The 18,177-nt window shown below is 36.0% G+C and overlaps 1 protein-coding gene across 9 annotated transcripts in view; it reads right to left on the minus strand.

Annotated features, from left to right (window-relative positions):
* The window catches only part of MINDY2 (MINDY lysine 48 deubiquitinase 2), an 87,477-nt gene that overhangs the window by 21,752 nt on the left and 47,548 nt on the right, over positions 1-18,177 (minus strand). For 4 of the 9 annotated variants that reach the window (XR_014810433.1, XR_014810428.1, XM_021094552.2 and 1 more), the window contains exons 5-6: positions 13,788-13,890; positions 6,710-6,852 (exon numbers count right to left, since the gene is read on the minus strand). The exons of 2 other annotated variants lie outside the window; for them this stretch is intronic. Coding sequence is in view for 2 of the 7 variants with exons in the window: in XM_021094552.2 (XP_020950211.2) it covers positions 6,710-6,852; positions 13,788-13,890 (246 nt within the window). In the remaining 5 variants the exon portion in view is untranslated. Of the gene's footprint in view, positions 1-6,709; positions 6,853-13,787; positions 13,891-16,813; positions 18,008-18,177 lie in introns of those variants that run through there. 3 more of the 9 variants (XR_014810445.1, XR_014810440.1, XR_014810457.1) reach the window with 2 other exon arrangements.

Raw genomic sequence — 18,177 nt, forward strand, 5'->3', positions numbered from 1 at the left:
TCTGAGAACCTGGGAATTAATGGTATAGAACAATCATGTTAGTGGTGAACAGATTTAATAGAAGAAATTTACAATCTTCTACCTTATTTCCTTATGAAGAAAATGAACACCACACTGGAGAAACCCCTTCCATAAATTTTATTAAGTATTCCTTTAGGACTTCTAGTTCTACACCCACAATCAAAAAAGTATTATAGATTTTGTTGTAAGTCAGTTAATCAGTCACTAGGTCAATGAGGAGGGAAAGTTTCTATGATTCTCATAAAGAATGTACTCGTTGAATACTCTGCCAGAGGTAAAGCAGTATCTAAAGACCTTCATATCTGGGGAGTTCTCTTGTGGTACAACAGGTTAAGGATCTGACATTGTTACTGCAATAGCTCGGGTCACTGCTGTGGCAAGGGGTCAATCCTTGGCCCAGGAGCTTCCCACATGCTGCAGGTGAGGGAAAAAAAACCGCTCAGAACTAGAAAGATGGTTTAATGGGACTATAGGAGATAGAACTGAGAGGATTATAATGAAGCATATATAGATAGTCCAAAGACCCAAAAGATTCCTGGAAAACCCAGAATTGGAATCATATTAAAAAGAAGTTACTTCACCAAATATAATACATGGCCCTTGATTAAATCCTGGTTTGAACAAACTATTCATAAAATCATGTGGGGGGACAAATGGGAAATTTAAATATGGACTCAGTATGAGATGATATTAAAAATGATAGATAATTATGTTAGGTGCAATAATGGTACTGTGATTTGAAAGGAAATATTCTTGCTTAGAGAGACATGTTGAAGTATAAGCAAAAATTTAAAAAGATGAAAAATAATACGTCAAAATTATTAAAAGTTTGTGATGAATGTAATAGGAACACATTAAATTAGTCTCATTTCATCTCTGTAAGTGTGCAATTTTTCATAATAAAAAGTAAAAGACAGTGCTACTGTTTCAGTTTGGCGGTCACTATTGCAAACAATAGCAATTCTCCCTGGTGACTGTCCACAGGATAGTTGTTCCCATTTATCCCCTCTATAAAAATACAACTACCTTAGTAGTTCCTGCTGCTGCTGTGGTACATGAGTTAAGAATCTGAGTGCAGGAGTTCCCGTCGTGGTGCAGTGGTTAACGAATCCGACTAGGAACCATGAGGTTGCGGGTTCGGTCCCTGCCCTTGCTCAGTGGGTTAGGGATCCAGCGTTGCCGTGAGCTGTGGTGTAGGTTGCAGACGCGGCTTGGATCCCGCGTTGCTGTGGCTCTGGCGTAGGCCGGTGACTACAGCTCCGATTCAACCCCTAGCCTGGGAATCTCCATGTGCCGTGGGAGCGGCCCAAGAAATAGCAACAACAACAACAACAACAACAACAAAAAGACAAAATAAAAGAAAAAAAAAAAAAAAAGAATCTGAGTGCAGCAGCTGGGGTCATTGTGGAGGTGCTGGTTCAATCCCCAGATCCTGCATTGCTGCAGGCTTGAGTCATAGCTGCAGCTCAGATTCAGTCCCTGGCTGGGGAACTTCCACATGCAGCAGGTGCAGCCATTTAAAGGGAAAAAAAAAAAAAAAAAAAAATATATATATATATATATACACACACACACACACACACACACATATATATATATACACACATATATACAGGACTACCTTGTAAAGAATGGTATTTTATCTGATCTAGGCAAACATTTATAACTTTGGACAATATCATCATGTCCCTAAATTCCTTTCTCTTCTATTCTTCGTTTCATCTACTTAACAAAGTCCCAAATCTAGAACAACACTTGATCTTAGCCAAAAGGCCGAGAAGCGATCCAAATCTAGAATAACAAACTACCTTCACCAGGCCTACACTCTGATGAATACCTCCTACAGAAAAATCACACAAATGGCACATTCATAAGCTGTGGTGTAGGTCGCAGATGTGGCTTGGATCCCACGTTGCTGTGGATGTGGTGTAGGCCAGCAGCTTATAGCTCTGATTAGACCCCTAACCTGGGAACTTCCATATGCTGCAAGTGCAGCTCTAAAAAGCAGAAAAAAAGAAAAAAAATCCATTTCTTTTGACTCAGTTTTAGCAGGCTCTTTATAAAAACTTGTCCTTTCTTCTTGGTTGTCTCAATTTGTTGGCATTTTCTTTTTCTTTCTGTATTTCTGTAGTACTGTTTGGTATTTCTCCTCTTTTATTTCTTATTTTATTTGAATCCCCCCTCTCTTTTTGTCTTTTCTTCTTAGTAAGCCTGGCTAGAGGTTTGTCAATTTTGTTTATCCCTTCAAAAAACCAGCTCTTGGTGGAGTTCCCGTCATGGCGCAGTGGTTAACTAATCCAACTAGGAACCATGATGTTGTAGGTTTGAGCCCTGGTCTTGCTCAGTGGTTAACAATCTGGCATTGCCATGTGCTGTGGTGTAGGTCACAGACGCAGCTTGGATCCTATGTTGCTGTGGCTCTGGCATAGGCCCGTGACTACAGCTCTACAGCTCTGATTAGACCCCTAGCCTGGGAACCTTCATATGCTGCGGGAGTGGCCCAAGAAAAGGAAAAAAGAAAAAACCCAGCTCTTGGTTTTACTGAGTTTTTGGTTTTTTTTTTATTTTATTTTAAAATATCTCTATTTTATTTATTTCCTTCCTTCTGCTGCCTTGGGGTTTTGTTTGTTCTTTTGTTTCTAATTCTCTTAGGTGGTCGGATAGGTTGCTTATTTGAGATCTGTCTATCTTTCTTTCTTTCTTTTTGAGGAAGGCCTGTATTGATATGAACTTTCCTCTTAGAACTTCTTTTGCTAAATTTCATGGATTCTGTAAGGTTTCAATGTCATTTGTCTCAAGATATTTTCTGGTTTCCTCTTTGATTTCATTGTTGATCCACTGGCTTTTTAGTAGCATGTTTAGTTTCCATGTAATTTTTTTTTTTTCCTCATTTTCCCCCCTGTGGTTGCTTTCTAGTTTCATATTGCTGTGGCTGGAAAGGATGCTTGAAATAACTTTTATCCTCCTTATATTTCACATTTTAATCACTAAATCTGGTTAATTATATCTCCTAAATGTCTATGGAATCTGTCTATTCTCCATTTCTTTACCACCTTAGTTAAAGTCATTACAATTTCTTACTTACAATAGCCTCTAAACTAAATACAAATCCATTCTTGCCTCAAAGACCAAAGTACTTTAATGTTAAACAATGGGCAGGGAGACATACACAACTACCAATACACTGTTTAGCCATAGAATAAGGTTTACTAAGAAAAACTTAGAAGCAGAGAAAAGTAGAATGCACATATTCTCTCAGCTACTATTCTCTCATGGAAATTCATATTTAGTCCAGAAACAGACCCAATGTAGAAAGTGCTCTAGGAGAGGAACACCATCCCAATCATACAGGAAGATTTAGGTAAGTAATAACTGGCCATTCCTGGTCAGGGGTATGGCTTTGATAAAAAAGGGAACATCTAAAGCTTAATTAGGGACGGTTGTGAAACAATCTCCAATGACAGCCAGAGACGTTTTTCCAGCTGAACTATCTCATCCCTGCTGAGAAAAAGAGAGAGAGAGAGAACAAAAAGAACCACTAGGCCATAAGGAGACGAAGGTCTATTTCTCCTTTTAACTTAGAACTCTGCAAAATCTGGTACCTATCACTAGAGCCTTACATCATGCCTCTTATTTTCTATGCTTCAGTCACATAGGCTGTCCTTTAATTCCTTAAAAGGTTCTTTCCTTCCCTCCTTAAAAGGCCTTTGCGTACATGTTCCATCTGCTAAGTTAACACCCCTCCTTCCCCTTTTATTGCTAACTGATAAGCTCCTAGATTTATTTTTCAGATCTCAGTTCATTTAATTTTTCTTTTCTTTTCTTTTTCTTTCTTTTTTTTTTTTTTTTTTTTTTTTTGTCTTTTTAAGGCCACATCTGCAGCATATGAAAGTTCCCAGGCTAGGAGTCCAATTGGAGGTGCAGCTGTCAGTCTACGTCACAGCCATAGCAATGCCAGATCCAAGCCAAGTCTTCAATCAGGTTTTGGTTTAAACATTATGTTCTCAAGGAAGTCTTTACTGATATCCTCAAATAGGTTGTAAGTCTTAATAAAAACACTCACAGCATATTGTATATACACTTTACAGAGTGTCTCTCAAATAATAACTATTTTTTTAAGGTTTTTTCCCCCCCTTTTTTAACCCCCCTATGACATATGGAGTTCCCCGGGAAAGGGATCAGATCTGAGCCACAGTCACAACCTAAACCACAGCTGTGGCAATGCTGGATCCTTAAGCCACTGTGCCAGGCTGGGGAATCAAACCTGCATTCCTGTGCTCCTAAGACACCACCAATCCCATTGCAACGCAGTGGGAAGTCCTATTTTTTTAGTTTTATTGAATTATACTTAATTTACAAAGTTGTAGTAATTTCTGCTGTTGTACAATTACTTAACATCTATACCTGCCAGACTAGGAGGTCCTTAAATGGCAGTATTAGTACTTAGCTGAACACCCAGATATTAGTCATGCTGAATAGGTATTTGTTAAATGAATGAATAAAGCATGGACTTGAAGAGATCAAGTGAAGTAAGATTACCTAGCAGCATTTACTGTGTTGCATTAACTCTGATTTTGAGGTAAATAACTCTGGGGCCATATCTAACACACATCTAGCTTAAATATGGGAATAATACAAAATAAGCTCTTAATATAACTAACAGGGGAGTAGGAGAGCTAAGGCTATTGAATAATCTCATATAAGCAAACAAATCATTATTTTACACACTTTGTGTATTTCAACTGGTTAAAGTGTTCAAAGAAATATCAAGTCCTGACTTTTTTTTTTGTCTTTTTGCCATTTCTTGCGCCACTCCCGCGGCATATGGAGGTTCCCAGGCTAGGGGTCGAATCAGAGCTGTAGCTGCTAGCCTACGCTACAGCCACAGCAACGCGGGATCTGAGCCGTGTCTGCAAACTACACCACAGCTCATGGCAACGCCAGATCCCTAACCCACTGAGCAAGGGTAGGGATCGAACCCGCAACCTCATGGTTCCTGGTCGGATTCATTAACCACTGAGCCACGATGGGAACTCCAAGTCCTGACTTTAATAAGCTACTTTCATCTAGAAAAATAAGACACATTTACATGGAAAGAAAACTGTTAACTAAGTACTTATCAATAAGTACAAGTAAGGATGATATGGCCCACAATAAATAAGAAGGAATGGTAAAATAGTGATCCTCAGCCTTAGCTGCATATTAAAATTACCTGGGGAGCATTTAAAAAATACTGTTGCTTAGGTCCCACCTCCAGAAATTCTGATTTAATTGAGTTGGTGGTAGGCTCTCAGCACTAGTATTTTATTTATTCATTTATTTATTTATTGTTTTTTAGGGCTGCACTCAGGGCATATGGAAGTTCCCAGGCTAGGGGGTCAAATCGGAGCTACAGCTCCTGGCCTACACCACAGTCATGGCAATGTGGGATCCAAGCCACATCTGTGACCTACACCATAGCTCATGGCAATGCCGGATCCTTAACCCACTGAGCAAGGCCAGGGATTGAATCCATATCTTCATGGATATTAGTTGTATTTGTTTCTGCTGCGCCACAACAGGAACTCCAATATACATGTTTTTATTAGAGTACAGTTGATTTACCATGTTGTGCCAATTTCTGCTATACAACAAAGTAACCCATACATGTACATACATATATATATATATATATATATATATTCTTTCTTATATTATCTTCCATCACGCTCTATCCCAAGAGACTGGATAGAGTGGTGGATTTTTTTTTTTTTTTTTTTTTTTTTTTTTTTTTTAAAGAGCTCCCCAGGTAGTTCTAGCATACAATCTGGATTGAGAAATACTGGTTTCAGAAGAGAAGAAGTAGCTTTACTAAAGAGTTACTATTGAAAAGCTTTTTAAAAGCCAAGTGAAATTTGGGAAGGCAAAGCTAAAAAGGAGAATTTTCACAGGGATTATGGAGTAAGAAATGGTATCAAAGGTGCAGAAATGGGAAAGCATAAGTGTGTATGGAGATGGAAGATTATTTTTGAGTGACAGACCATTATGGCTGAAGCAAAGTGTTGGCACAGGGGGATAGTAGAAAACACCTTGCATTTTTATCCTCTAGGCACTGGGTTCTATGAATATTTTTGCTATTATTATTGACATGATCAGAACAGTATTCTACCACAGAAGTCTAGGGATAAGTTAATAAACTGCAGAATTAGGTTGCATCTATAAGAATGGAAGAGCTGAAGAGATAATAAAAGGGATGAATTAGTAAGTTTTTTTTTTTTTGGCAGAGCCATAAATGGCATGATAAAAAGAATTTAAAGTCACACTGATAACTTTAATAAGAAACATTATCATAAACACAAATCTTGATTCTTTCATCTAAACTCCTTCAGCCCTCTCATATAAACATGCATCATTAGCAGTGATTCTAGTTCTATCTCTAGGGCTTATTTTTTTTTCTTAGAAAGAAATTAATAAATACATTTTAAAGTAGTAATTTGTGAAAAAGGAGTTGAGATCTAAATAAAACAAAAAACTGAAGTAACATATTGCTAATTCCATTCTATCCTAAAGAATTAATTAATAATTACCTTCATAATTTGATGGTTAAAGAATATTATGCTAAATTTTTAAAAATTTGAAACAAATCATAAGACATCTTTAAATTAAGCTCCTTTAGTTTAGAATAACAATAACTGTTTCTGTATCATACCTTGTATTTGGTCATGGTGCTAAAATGATTATTCCGAAAGAACACACAAAGTTCTCCTTCCTGAACCGTTGAAGTTAGTTCACATAATCCATGGTATGTCAGTTGAGTGGCTGTGTTATTTAGAAATTGCTCAGCTACAAAGCCTATGGAACCAATGCATAATATTAGATGGAAAAATAATTTCAAAATTAAAACGTTTTTCTATTTACATTGTGTTCCAAGTATGAAGAAAGGCCAATCAAAATAAGACTTCTACTATAACATGATGGCCCCAAATTGGAGAGTCTTCTTTCTAATTCTGCTATGGAAGATGTATCTATAGACATTTCCAGGCTAAGAAAACAGTTATGTGAAATTCTTTTTATCAGTAAATATATTTACTTATACCATGCCTACTTTCAAAAAGGATTTCATGTGGCCTACAGTAACAAAGACACAATAAAACTAAAACCCATTGAAATAAATAAGGCAAGAGTTAGCAACTTTAAAATAGGTAGAAGCAAAAGCTGTATGTTAACAGCTACATATGGATATGTGTTTAGAAATTAAAGTAGCCTCAAGAAATTGAGTTAAGATTTTGACAAAGATCTTATATAATTCTCAATTCACAAACTGCTCAATTCTTGTCTTAAAACTAAAAGTAGGCATAAGACTGAACAGAAAACAGTGGGATAATCTCCTCCAGCATATGCCACTCATTATATTGGATACATTATGTTTAGAAATGGAAATCATCTGTTTTCAAAACATAATGAAATATATTAGAGTTCCTGTCATGGCTCAGTGGTTAATGAATCCAACTAGGAACCATGAAGTTGAGGGCTCAATCCCTGGCCTCACTCAGTGGGTTAAGGATTTAGCATTGCCGTGAGCTGTGGTGTAGGCTGCAGACGCAGCTCGGATCCCGCGTTGCTGTGGCTTTGGCATAGGCCGGCGGATGAAGCTCTGATTCGACCCCTAGCCTGGGAACCTCCATGTGCCATGGGTGCGGCCCTAGAAAAAGCAAAAAGACAAAAAAAAAAAAAAAGAGAGAGAGAGAGAAAAAGAAAAATAAATATAATGAAGTTTTTCTAGGATTTAATTTAAAAGATACGTATATGTAGATATATATACAGTTGATCCTCATTATTCACATAGGTTTATATCTGCAAATTTGCCTACTGGCTAAAATTTATAACTACAAAATCAATACCTGCTGCACTTTTGGGTCATTCCTGGATATGTGCAAAGCAGCAAAGAAAAATTGAGTCACCTAACAAGCACATTCCCCAGTGAAGTCAAAACAGGCAACATTGCGCCTTCTTGTTTCAGCTCTCACACTGTGAACAAGTGTCATTTTCATGGTCTTTTTAATGCCACATTTTCATGTTTTTGGGGGGGTGATTTTTACTGTATAAAATGGCCCCCAAGTGTAATGCTGAAGCTAGTTCCTAAGTGCATAAAGGTTGTGATGTTCCTTATGGAGAAAATATGTATTTTTGCAGTTTCAGTCAGGCATGAGTTATAGTGCTGTTGGATATGAGTTTAATGTCAATGATCAATAACATATATTAAATAAGGGATCTCAACACAGAAACACACATAAAACACAATTATTTATGATCAGTTGATGAAAATCTTGAGACCAGAGGCTCACATGAACCTATCTTGTGTTTCCCCTAGGAGCAGTGGTTTGGTACTATATTTACCAATTCATTGTTCACAGCAACTTTATAGAACATGACTATCAGTAATAATGAGAATCAATCGTATAAATATTTTAAAAGCCTGTATTTCTCTCTTTCCTTCTTTATCCTCCTTTTTCCTTTTGCTCTGCTTCTTTAATAAGGAATAAGGGGAAGGAGAATGCTCTAAATAGTTTTATAGGTGAGCAGGGAGGTGCAGATATAGGGAGTAAAGATGACTCTGTGTTAAGAAACTGATGCCTCAACCAGAAATTGAAAATAAACTTGGTAGGGCCAGAGACAGCTGTATTAATATAGGTTTATTCCACTCCCTCACCATCCCTCACTTTTAGTGTCCAGCCATAGAACTTTAGGGGGGCAAAGTGGTTGTAAAAAGTTACCAATATATCCCTATTACACAGACTTGGTAAGGTAGGAGGGAAAGTGCAGAAAGCTATACAAAAGGCCACAGCCAAAGGAAATTTACATCACATTTGCAACTACTTGGTTTATACATTTAGAAATAAGACCCCCCCACACAATTATCATTATTACTTTGCTAAATACTGAGTTATTAAGTAGAATGTATTAGTTATACTAAAGCACTTATAATTAATAGTATTTAAAACATAAGCATTATGCCTGTGCTGGGAAGCACCACTGCTGTCTATACTATCCATGTAACTAAACATTTTCTTCAGAAAGATGTTTCCAAATGCCCCACCCACACCTCATTCACACAACATCCTCTCTACAAAACGTTTGCTTTGAAAATGACACAAAAATTCAGGGGACATATAGCACATAACTTTCGTGTATGAAATTCCAAAAATCTAACACTAGATAAGTCTTTCTCAGCTATTTGTTTCTATATAACAGGACATGGATTCAGAGAGAATAAACAACTTACTCAAGGACATAAAACTAGTTATAGCAAAGTGAAAAATGGAACCGAGGAGAATTATTGGTATTAAGTTAAAAAATTTAGTGCTGATTATTATAAATGGAAAATGAGCTTTATTTCTCCTTAAACCATAGAGCAAAGCCTAATTTAGACTTAGAGAGAAAAATGTTTCCTAATTCTTCAGCCAACTCTTAAACAGTGACACCTGCGTGATTTTAGTGTAATATTAAAAAGCCTAATCTAGTTTCAACTTTTCATAACTAATTAAACAAATTACGGAGTTTTAAAGCATAATTTCATTAATTACTTAATTACAAATGGCAAAGGGCCATCTTTCCAACAACAACGAAAAATCTGGTAAATATCACCTTAATCACATTTGAAGATCAGCAATAATGAGAGAATCAGACATCATGTGCTACCTAATTTGATGCAATAGGAAAGACAAAAAGTATAGAACCCAAACTACTCATGAAGAAACAATCAGTTGAACCCACATTGAGGACTAGTCCAAAAAACAGCTAGAAAAACTGGCATAGACTATAAAGAAAAGTATAAACACCACAGATGATCAAAAAGGAATAAAGGATAGGGATCTGTTCTACATTATAGGAAACTAAATTGATATAACAATTAAATGATCCTTGATTGGAGCCGACACTGAAAAAACATAAAAGCTGTAAGTGGGACAATTGGGGAATTTTGCATATGAACAGTATATTAGATAAAAGTATTGTATCAGTGCTAAATTTACTGAGATAATTATATTGCGATTATATAGGAAATTTTTTTGTAATTAGGAGATAAATACTGGAGAGTTAATAAAGTGTGATGGTATTTGCAATTAATGGTCACATGATTTAGGAAAAAAATGTATGTGTGTGTGAATTCAGAAAAATGGCAAAAATTCAATATGTTAATAATTGGTGAATTTAGATAAAGCATATATATATTCATACATTCATTGTGCTATTCCTACTTTACAGTTTGAGGGTTTTTTTTTCCAAAATAAAAGAGAAAAAGAAAAGGAAACCAATATTATTTAATCAAAAATAATATGGGAGTTCCCATCGTGGCGCAGTGGTTAATGAATCCGACTAGGAACCATGAGGTTGCGGGTTTGATCCCTGGCCTTGCTCAGTGGGTTAAGGATCCAGCATTGCTGTGAGCTGTGGTGTAGGCTGCAGATGAGGCTCGGATCCTGCATTGCTGTGGCTCTGGCGTAGGCTGGCAGCTACAGCTCCGATTAGACCCCTAGCCTGGGAACCTCCATATGCCGTGGGAGTGGCCCAAGAAATGGCAAAAAGACAAAAAAAATAAAAAATAAAAAAAATAATATGAACTCAAACTATAATTGTCAGTGGTTATGGCACACAGTAAAGACTCAATCAATATCTGAATAAGTAAATATGCTGCAATAATTTCCTTAAGCATATTTTTTACCTAGAAAAAATTGTTAAGGAGGAAATTATACCTGAGAGGGCATTTGGAATTAAATGACCAGCTCTGGTCAAGTCTGGCAGCTGGTGCTACACTGCTTTTTCCTTGTTGAATTTTGCTGCCATGCTACAACCATCATTATAACTTGATTCAAAAGTATCAACACAGAAAGGAGGTAGCAAATAATAAGTACTCTATGTACACGTAAAAGTTCTGTACTTTTACTTACAAAGTATTGCCATCAAAAGAAAATGAATGTTCTCTGAAAGAAGTTGAAAGAATATCTAATTTGGAGTTCCTGTTGTGGTTTAGCAGCTTAAGAATTCGACATAGTATCTGTGAGGATGTGGGTTTGATCCCTGGCCTTACTCAGTGGGTTAAGGATCTGGAGTTGCCACAAGCTGCAGTGTGGGTCAGAAAGCTGTGGTGTAGGTCAGAGGTGCCGCACAGATCCTGTGTTGCTGTGGCTGTGGGTAGGCCAGCAGCTGCAGCTCCAATTTGACCCTTGGCTCAAGAACTTCCATATGCTGCAAGTGTGGCTATAAAAATAAAAAGAAAAAGAAAAAGAAAAAAAAAGTATATCTAATTATATTTAACTGTTAAATAATATTTTTTTCATCAAAAAGGAACGATGGTAAAAATATTTCTTGTATTCTGTACCTTATGGAGATGAAATATTTGAATCTGTTAAAAAAATAAGTAATTATCATCTAAGACCACATTTCAATAATTTTTAATAAAGAAGGATTAGAAATAAAACACTTTGGAATATTTTGATTCAGAAGGAAAATTGCAATTGTAGGCTAAATAGAAGAAGAAAGCAGACTATTTCAGTTGAAAAACATACCCAAGAAAATATGATGAAGAAAATGGAAAAAAGCTAATTGCTACATTTCATAAGTAAATATGTCCACTTGTGGCTTTTTTTTTTGCTTTTTTAGGGCTGCACCCATGGCACATGGAGTTTCCCAGGCTAGAGGTCTAATCGGAGCCACATCTGCCAGGCTACCCACAGTCACAGCAACATCAGATCCCAGCTGCATCTGTGACCTACACCACAGCTCACCCCAACGCCAGATCCTTAACCCACTGAGCGAAGCCAGGGACTGAACCCACACCTCATGGTTCCTAGCTGGATTCGTTTCCGCTATACCATGACAGGAACTCCTTTTTTTTTTTCACTGTGGCCTTTTACTTCCTAAATAATTTCACAGTGCTTTATACAAGTAGCCACTGGGATTGAATGCTTATTTCAAACAAACTACATATTTGTAGTTTCTTATAAACAAAAACCTAGTTTAGTTTTTTAACTGTACTGAATTCCATATATAATTTTTCCTTGGTATGGAAATGTGATAAATAAAATTTTGCCATTGTAAAATGTATACATCAAGGTATTAATCAGTTCTGATATATATTATCTAAAAATTCTAAACCATTAAAGAGGAAGGCTCCTTCCTTGCTTTTACAAAGATATTCTTCTCAAGTTATCAATTGTATACAAATTAGCTGTAGTTTTTTGTTATCCCAGGGAATCAACGTCAAAGAAATAATAATAATAGTTGTAAAACCAGGTTGAGAAAAAGGAGACCCGATAAAGGGACCGTTTCTTGGTTATTGTTCATTTTGTTAGTGTATTAAGTCCCTGTTACACCGCAGCCTTGCTTGGGAAAAATGATGTCAACAGTATTTCCCATAGCTTCCTACCTTATAAATACATTCACCCAAATATTACTTATTGGCTATAATTCCATCTGTTAACATTTTCTGGGTTCTATTGTTCTCCCAATTATTACTGAATAGCATGCTAGAAGTTACTGAGAAAGTAGGAATCCACAAATGGATATTTTCTTTAAAGCCTGCTTTCTAGGAATATTTATGGTAATGAGAGCTTGGATAAAGAATGTAAAGTTCTAGTGAACGGAATTTTGTTAATTGAGGGGAAACATGTTTTGTAACAGCTTTTGTTGCTCCTCTCTCCCCCCAAAGTTAAACTATGCTGCCTAAAATTGTAGTGAAAGTGGTGTCACACAAATCAATGATCAATAGCCCTATATACTTATATGTTTATTGCAAGTAAAAGACTAGGATGAGCCTAAATTAAAATACCATGTATTTTCTTGCTACTTGCCTCTTGCATTAACATGTTAAACTTCTGTATAAGTGAGTAGTATAATTAGTTGGGTTCTTATTAATCAATATGAGATTCATGTATATAACTTATTTTTTATGTTCTTATGCACTCTTGTAGTCACTTGGTTTTAATTTTTTAAAATGTAGTGACTGTACATTTTATTATACTTCGTGTAAAAGAACTGTGTGTCTGAGAGAGAATGATGAAGCTCATCGCCTGCTTCTCATGATTTCTCTTTTTTGGTTAACCCTTCAAACCAAGGAAAATAGTAGTCTCAGTATTTGTGTATATTTATGAAAAATGTGCAGTGTGTGTTGGGGAGGTTATACCCAAATGCTATAGCTCCTGATGGTATTCTGGTTTTAAATCTGCTCTTCCCTCCATTGACGGGAATACAACTTAAAAAAGAAAAGAAACTGCCTCTATGTTGATGAATTTAGCAATTCTTAATTAGCTAAGAATTAGGGAAATTGATCATCAGAGGTGTACTCTGATCCAATACGGAGCATAAATATACTATATTGTACTGAAATATAAGGCATAGTTCTACTAAAATAAACACATGAGTACAATAACACACATCTCAATCAACTGAAGTGTCTAGGATAAATGATAAAGTTCCTTTGGTGGTCCCAAATAATCATCTTCTATTTACAAAATAATTCTCAGTAACCCCACGCTAACTGTCCATATCAAAGACATCATGTGATTCCAAAGACTTTTATTAAAATCCAGGCCTGATTTTACAAGACAAGTGAAAAGGTTCTAAGAAGAACTTTTCACTGGCACCTTATGAATAATTACTTCTTTTTAATTCCCACAAGTAGCATTACTTTTATTTTTTTAGAAGTTGTATTTAAGACATTTAAGAGATTCTAAATTGTAAGACAAGTTATTTTGCGAAGAATAAGTCAGGTAGTAGCAGCACTCACCCACCTTCACTAACCAGCTCACTATTGTCTGACTGCTTACAAGAGATGATCTTCTCCACTAGTTGGTTGTAGCTGCAGTTACCAACAGCTCTTACAATGTCAGCAATCTAGAAAACAAATGACTGTCTCACTAATCGAGATAAAATTAAAAACAATAACAAAGAAACCCATATCAGTCTTTAGGGTTTTATTTTAATACAATACTAAATATAAAATTATTACTTTTGAAAAAAGTAGCACTGAAATCAACACAACAGTTTCCAATTTTGTTTATAGCTCACTATACTATGAAAAATATTGCTTACCTATATTTCAATTATGCAAAAAATAATAAAATTGGATTATTATATGCAATTTCATTTCTTAAGATTGTAAAGATGCATTTAAGTGATTAAAATAAAAAGTAAACTGGAGTTTCCTTGCAGCACAGCAGGTTAAGGATCTGGCATTGTCATTGCAGCAGCTTGGGTCACTGCTGTGATTCAGGTTCAAGCCGTGGCCCAGGAATTTTGACATGGGCAGGGTACAAACAAAACAAAAAACAAACAAACAAACAAACAAACACCAAAAAAAAAAGTAAACTATTTTGGGCAGAAAATTAAGAAAATAGTTTTTTTTAAAACTAATAAACAAATGTTGGAGTTCCCGATGTGGCTCAGCAGTAACCAACTTGACTATTATCCATGAGGACGCAGGTTCAATCCCTGGCCTCGCTAAGAGGGTTGGGGATCTGGTGCTGCTGTGAGCTGTGGTGTAGGTCACAGACATGGCTTGGATCCCGAGTTGCTGTGGTTGTGGTGTAGTCTGACAGCTCCATGTTTGATTTGACCCCTTAGCCTGGGAACTTCCCTATGCTCTGGGTGAGGCCCTAAAAAGACCAAAAAAAAAAAAAAAGTTTGCATTTAAAGCAAGGCAAATCTAAAAGTGTTAATTTATGGGATTGCCAGGATTTTCCCATATTATTTAGTTTCTAGCAAAGTATAACAGAGATAATGAGTAGATTTAACTGTTATTTTCCTAGAGTTAATATATATTAATAAGGGAAAGTATTTGCCTCATGATTCTTATTTAATCTTTGTCTGTGGAAGTATAGTAGAAAAGTAAATTCAAAGTTCTAAGCTTTAATAAAACTAGGCATCTCTACTTTCCCTCCATTATACTTTACTTTGACTACTGAAGAGGAATATTTCTGTTGTTGAAACTACTTAATCTGATTGCCTTCCCATCCCCAAAATGTATTTATTTATAAGTTATTTACATGTACTTAAATTAATACAATAATTGAGTGATATAAAAAATAAGGATAATGTTTTCTTTCCACATCCATATGGGCTTCTTGAATACCTACTCTGTGAACACAAGAATTGAAAGATCTGCACAATAGTTAAGGACAATGGTTTTCAAACTGGGAGCTTTTCAAAAAGCTAAAAGAATTCAAGGATCATGCAGTTTCTCAAGTATCTTAAGTTTTCATTCCATGCTGCATAGAAAATTTGAGAACAATTCCTTTGGGCTATAATTTATTTTCTCTGTTCCTACAAAATTCTAGGATGGTAGAAGCCTCTAAACCATGCAAGTGAGACTGATGGTTGACTGAAGAACAGCTAACTGAATAAGTTAAAGCAGGGATTTATTGAAAATGTTATTTACATATCTTAAACATTCCATGTTAACTTTTAAAACATAAATGTATTCACTTTTCAGTTTTCTTTTCTTTCTTCCTTTCTTTTTTTTTTTTTTTTTGGTCTAGATCCATGGCATATGGAAGTTCCTGGGCCAGAGATCGAACCCATACTGTAGCAGTGACAAAACAGGATCCCTAACTTGCTAGGCCACTAGAGAACTCTCCACTTGTCAATTTTCTGATGCAGAGCCAAATAAGGCTGTTTTTTGAAAGTAGATCTTTTGGCTATGACCCTATGTAAATGGCAGAAAAGAGTATGCATTCCAGTTTTTACTTACATTGAAAACTTAGACCCTTAAGAAACAATTTGAGAGCATAATCCCATGAACTGCAGTGTAGGTTGCCGATGCGGCTTGATCTGGTGTTGCTGTGGTTGTAACTTAGGCTGACAGCTGCAGCTCCTATTCAACCCCTAGACTAGGAACTTCCATATGCTGCAGGTGCAGACCTAATAAGAAAAAAAAAAATCAGCTGTACTTCTATAGATAAGCAGTGAGCAACACAAGGATTTCAAGTTTTCATAGGCAGAATCTCTACATTAATATTTCATCAATTACTTCATTTGGATGCCTTTCATGCACTACTATGCAGTATGTGTTATTAGAGAAATTGCAGATCCAGCAGTGAATAAAATAGTCTGCTTTGATAATGTATATATTCTAGAGTAAAGACAATAAATCAAACAAGCAAATATATAATATGCTAGATAGTGGTATCTAGTGGTATGCAGCAGTTCTATATTTATTTTCATTGTTCTATAGCATTCCATAGTATGAATACACTATATTTACTCATTCATCTTTTGGTGGTTTTCCAAGTTGTTTTTAGTTTGAGGCTATGACAAATAATACTGCTATGACCATTCTTCTACATTTATCCTGTTAAACAAATCTAGCATTTCTCCAGGGAATTCACCTGGTCAAGTTCTTGGGTCTTATCCTCAACTCTACCAGATAACTCGGAAATGCTTTCCAAAGAAGGTAGCTAATTTACATTATCATCAGCATGGAATGAGAACTTTCCATACTGCCTATCTTTTCCAACATTTAGTATTGTCAGACTTCTAGATGTTAGCCATTCTGATTAGAGTATGATAGTATCTCATTTTGGTTTTAATTTGCATTTCCCTGATAACTAGTTCATATGTTTACTGGCCATTTGGGATCCATTTTTGTGAAGTGCCTGTTCAAGTCATCTGCTCCTTTTTTTACTAGGTTGTCTATCTTAAAAAAATTATTTGCAGAAACTCTTTATACCTTCTGGATATTAATCCTTTATTCATTATATAAATTGCAATTAGTCTCTGTGGCTTGATTTTATTCTCTTTGGGATTTCTTTCTTTTTTTTTTTTTCTTTTTTTTTTTTTTTTTCGCTTTTTATGGCTGCACCTGTGGTATATGGAAGTTCCCAGGCTAGGGGTCTAATCCAAGCTGTAGCCGCTGGACTAGGCACAGCCACAGCAACACCAGATCTGTGCCGCATCTGCGACCTACACCACAGCTCACAGCAACACCAGATCCTTAACCCACTGAGCGAGGCCAGGGATCGAACCCACATCCTCGTGGAAACTAGTCGCCTCTGTTAATCACTGAGCCGTGACGGGAACTCCCTCTTTGGGATCTCTTTAGACAAACACTAGTCTCAATTTTAATGTATTCATGTTTGCCAATGTTCTTTATGGTTACTGAATTTGTGTATTGTTTTAGGAATCCTTTCTTATCATTAAGGTAAGAAACATATTCTCAAACTTTTGCAGTTTTATCTTTTACAACCCACTGAGCAAGTCCAGAGATCGAATCCTAATGGGCACTATGTAAAGTTCTTAACCCACTGAGCCTCAAGAAACTCCCATTGGTCTAATTCTTAATTACGATACTTAAAACATTTTGTGTCTGGAAGAGTAAGTCCTCCGTACTTGTTCTGCTTCAAGAATATCTTGGTTTCTCTTCCTGGTCCTTTGCATTTCTATATAAATTGTAGGATCAACTTGTCACATTCCACACCTACTCCCCACAAATCTGCTGGGATTTTGTTTGGGGTTATAGTGAAACTATAATTCATTTTAGAGAGAATTGACATCTTCATAAGTTATCTTAAAATCAAAAACCTAGGAAGAGTAGAGACCTATGTTTACATAGTTCTCTAATCTGTCTCAAATTTAAAACTGTCCCTATAGAGGTCTTACATATCTTTTTGTTAGATTTATTCCTAGTAACTTACGCTATTAAATGACATATTTTTAAAATTTCATTTTGTTTATCATTTTAAAAACCTTTTTGAAGAATTTTAGCTTTGTTAATCTTCTTTATTATATATTTACTTTCTATTTAATACTTTCACTCAAGACATTTAGCTCATTAATTTTCAGTCTTTTATCATCCTTTAATATATGAATTTAGTGTTTAAAAAACCCCCTTTAAAAACTGTTTTAGCTGGAGTTGTGTCATGGCGCAGCGGAAACAAATCCAATAAGGAACCATGAGGACCTGGGTTCAATCCCTGGCCTTGCTCACTGGGTTAAGGATCGGTGTTGTTGTGAGCTGTGATGTAGGTCACAGACATGGCTCTAATCTGGCGTGGCTACGGCTGTGGCGTAGGCTGGCAGCTGTGGTTCCAATTAGACCCTCTAGCCTGAGAACCTCCACATGCCACGGGTGCAGCCCTAAAAAGCAAAAAAACAAAACTGTTTTAGCTAAATCTCACAAGTTTT

This window comes from Sus scrofa, chromosome 1 (assembly GCF_054392235.1).
Source record: "Sus scrofa isolate SSC_HxYL_T2T_F1_AM1 chromosome 1, Sscrofa_HxYL_maternal_Yorkshire_Landrace_v2.0, whole genome shotgun sequence".
NCBI classification, from domain to species: Eukaryota; Metazoa; Chordata; class Mammalia; order Artiodactyla; family Suidae; genus Sus; species Sus scrofa.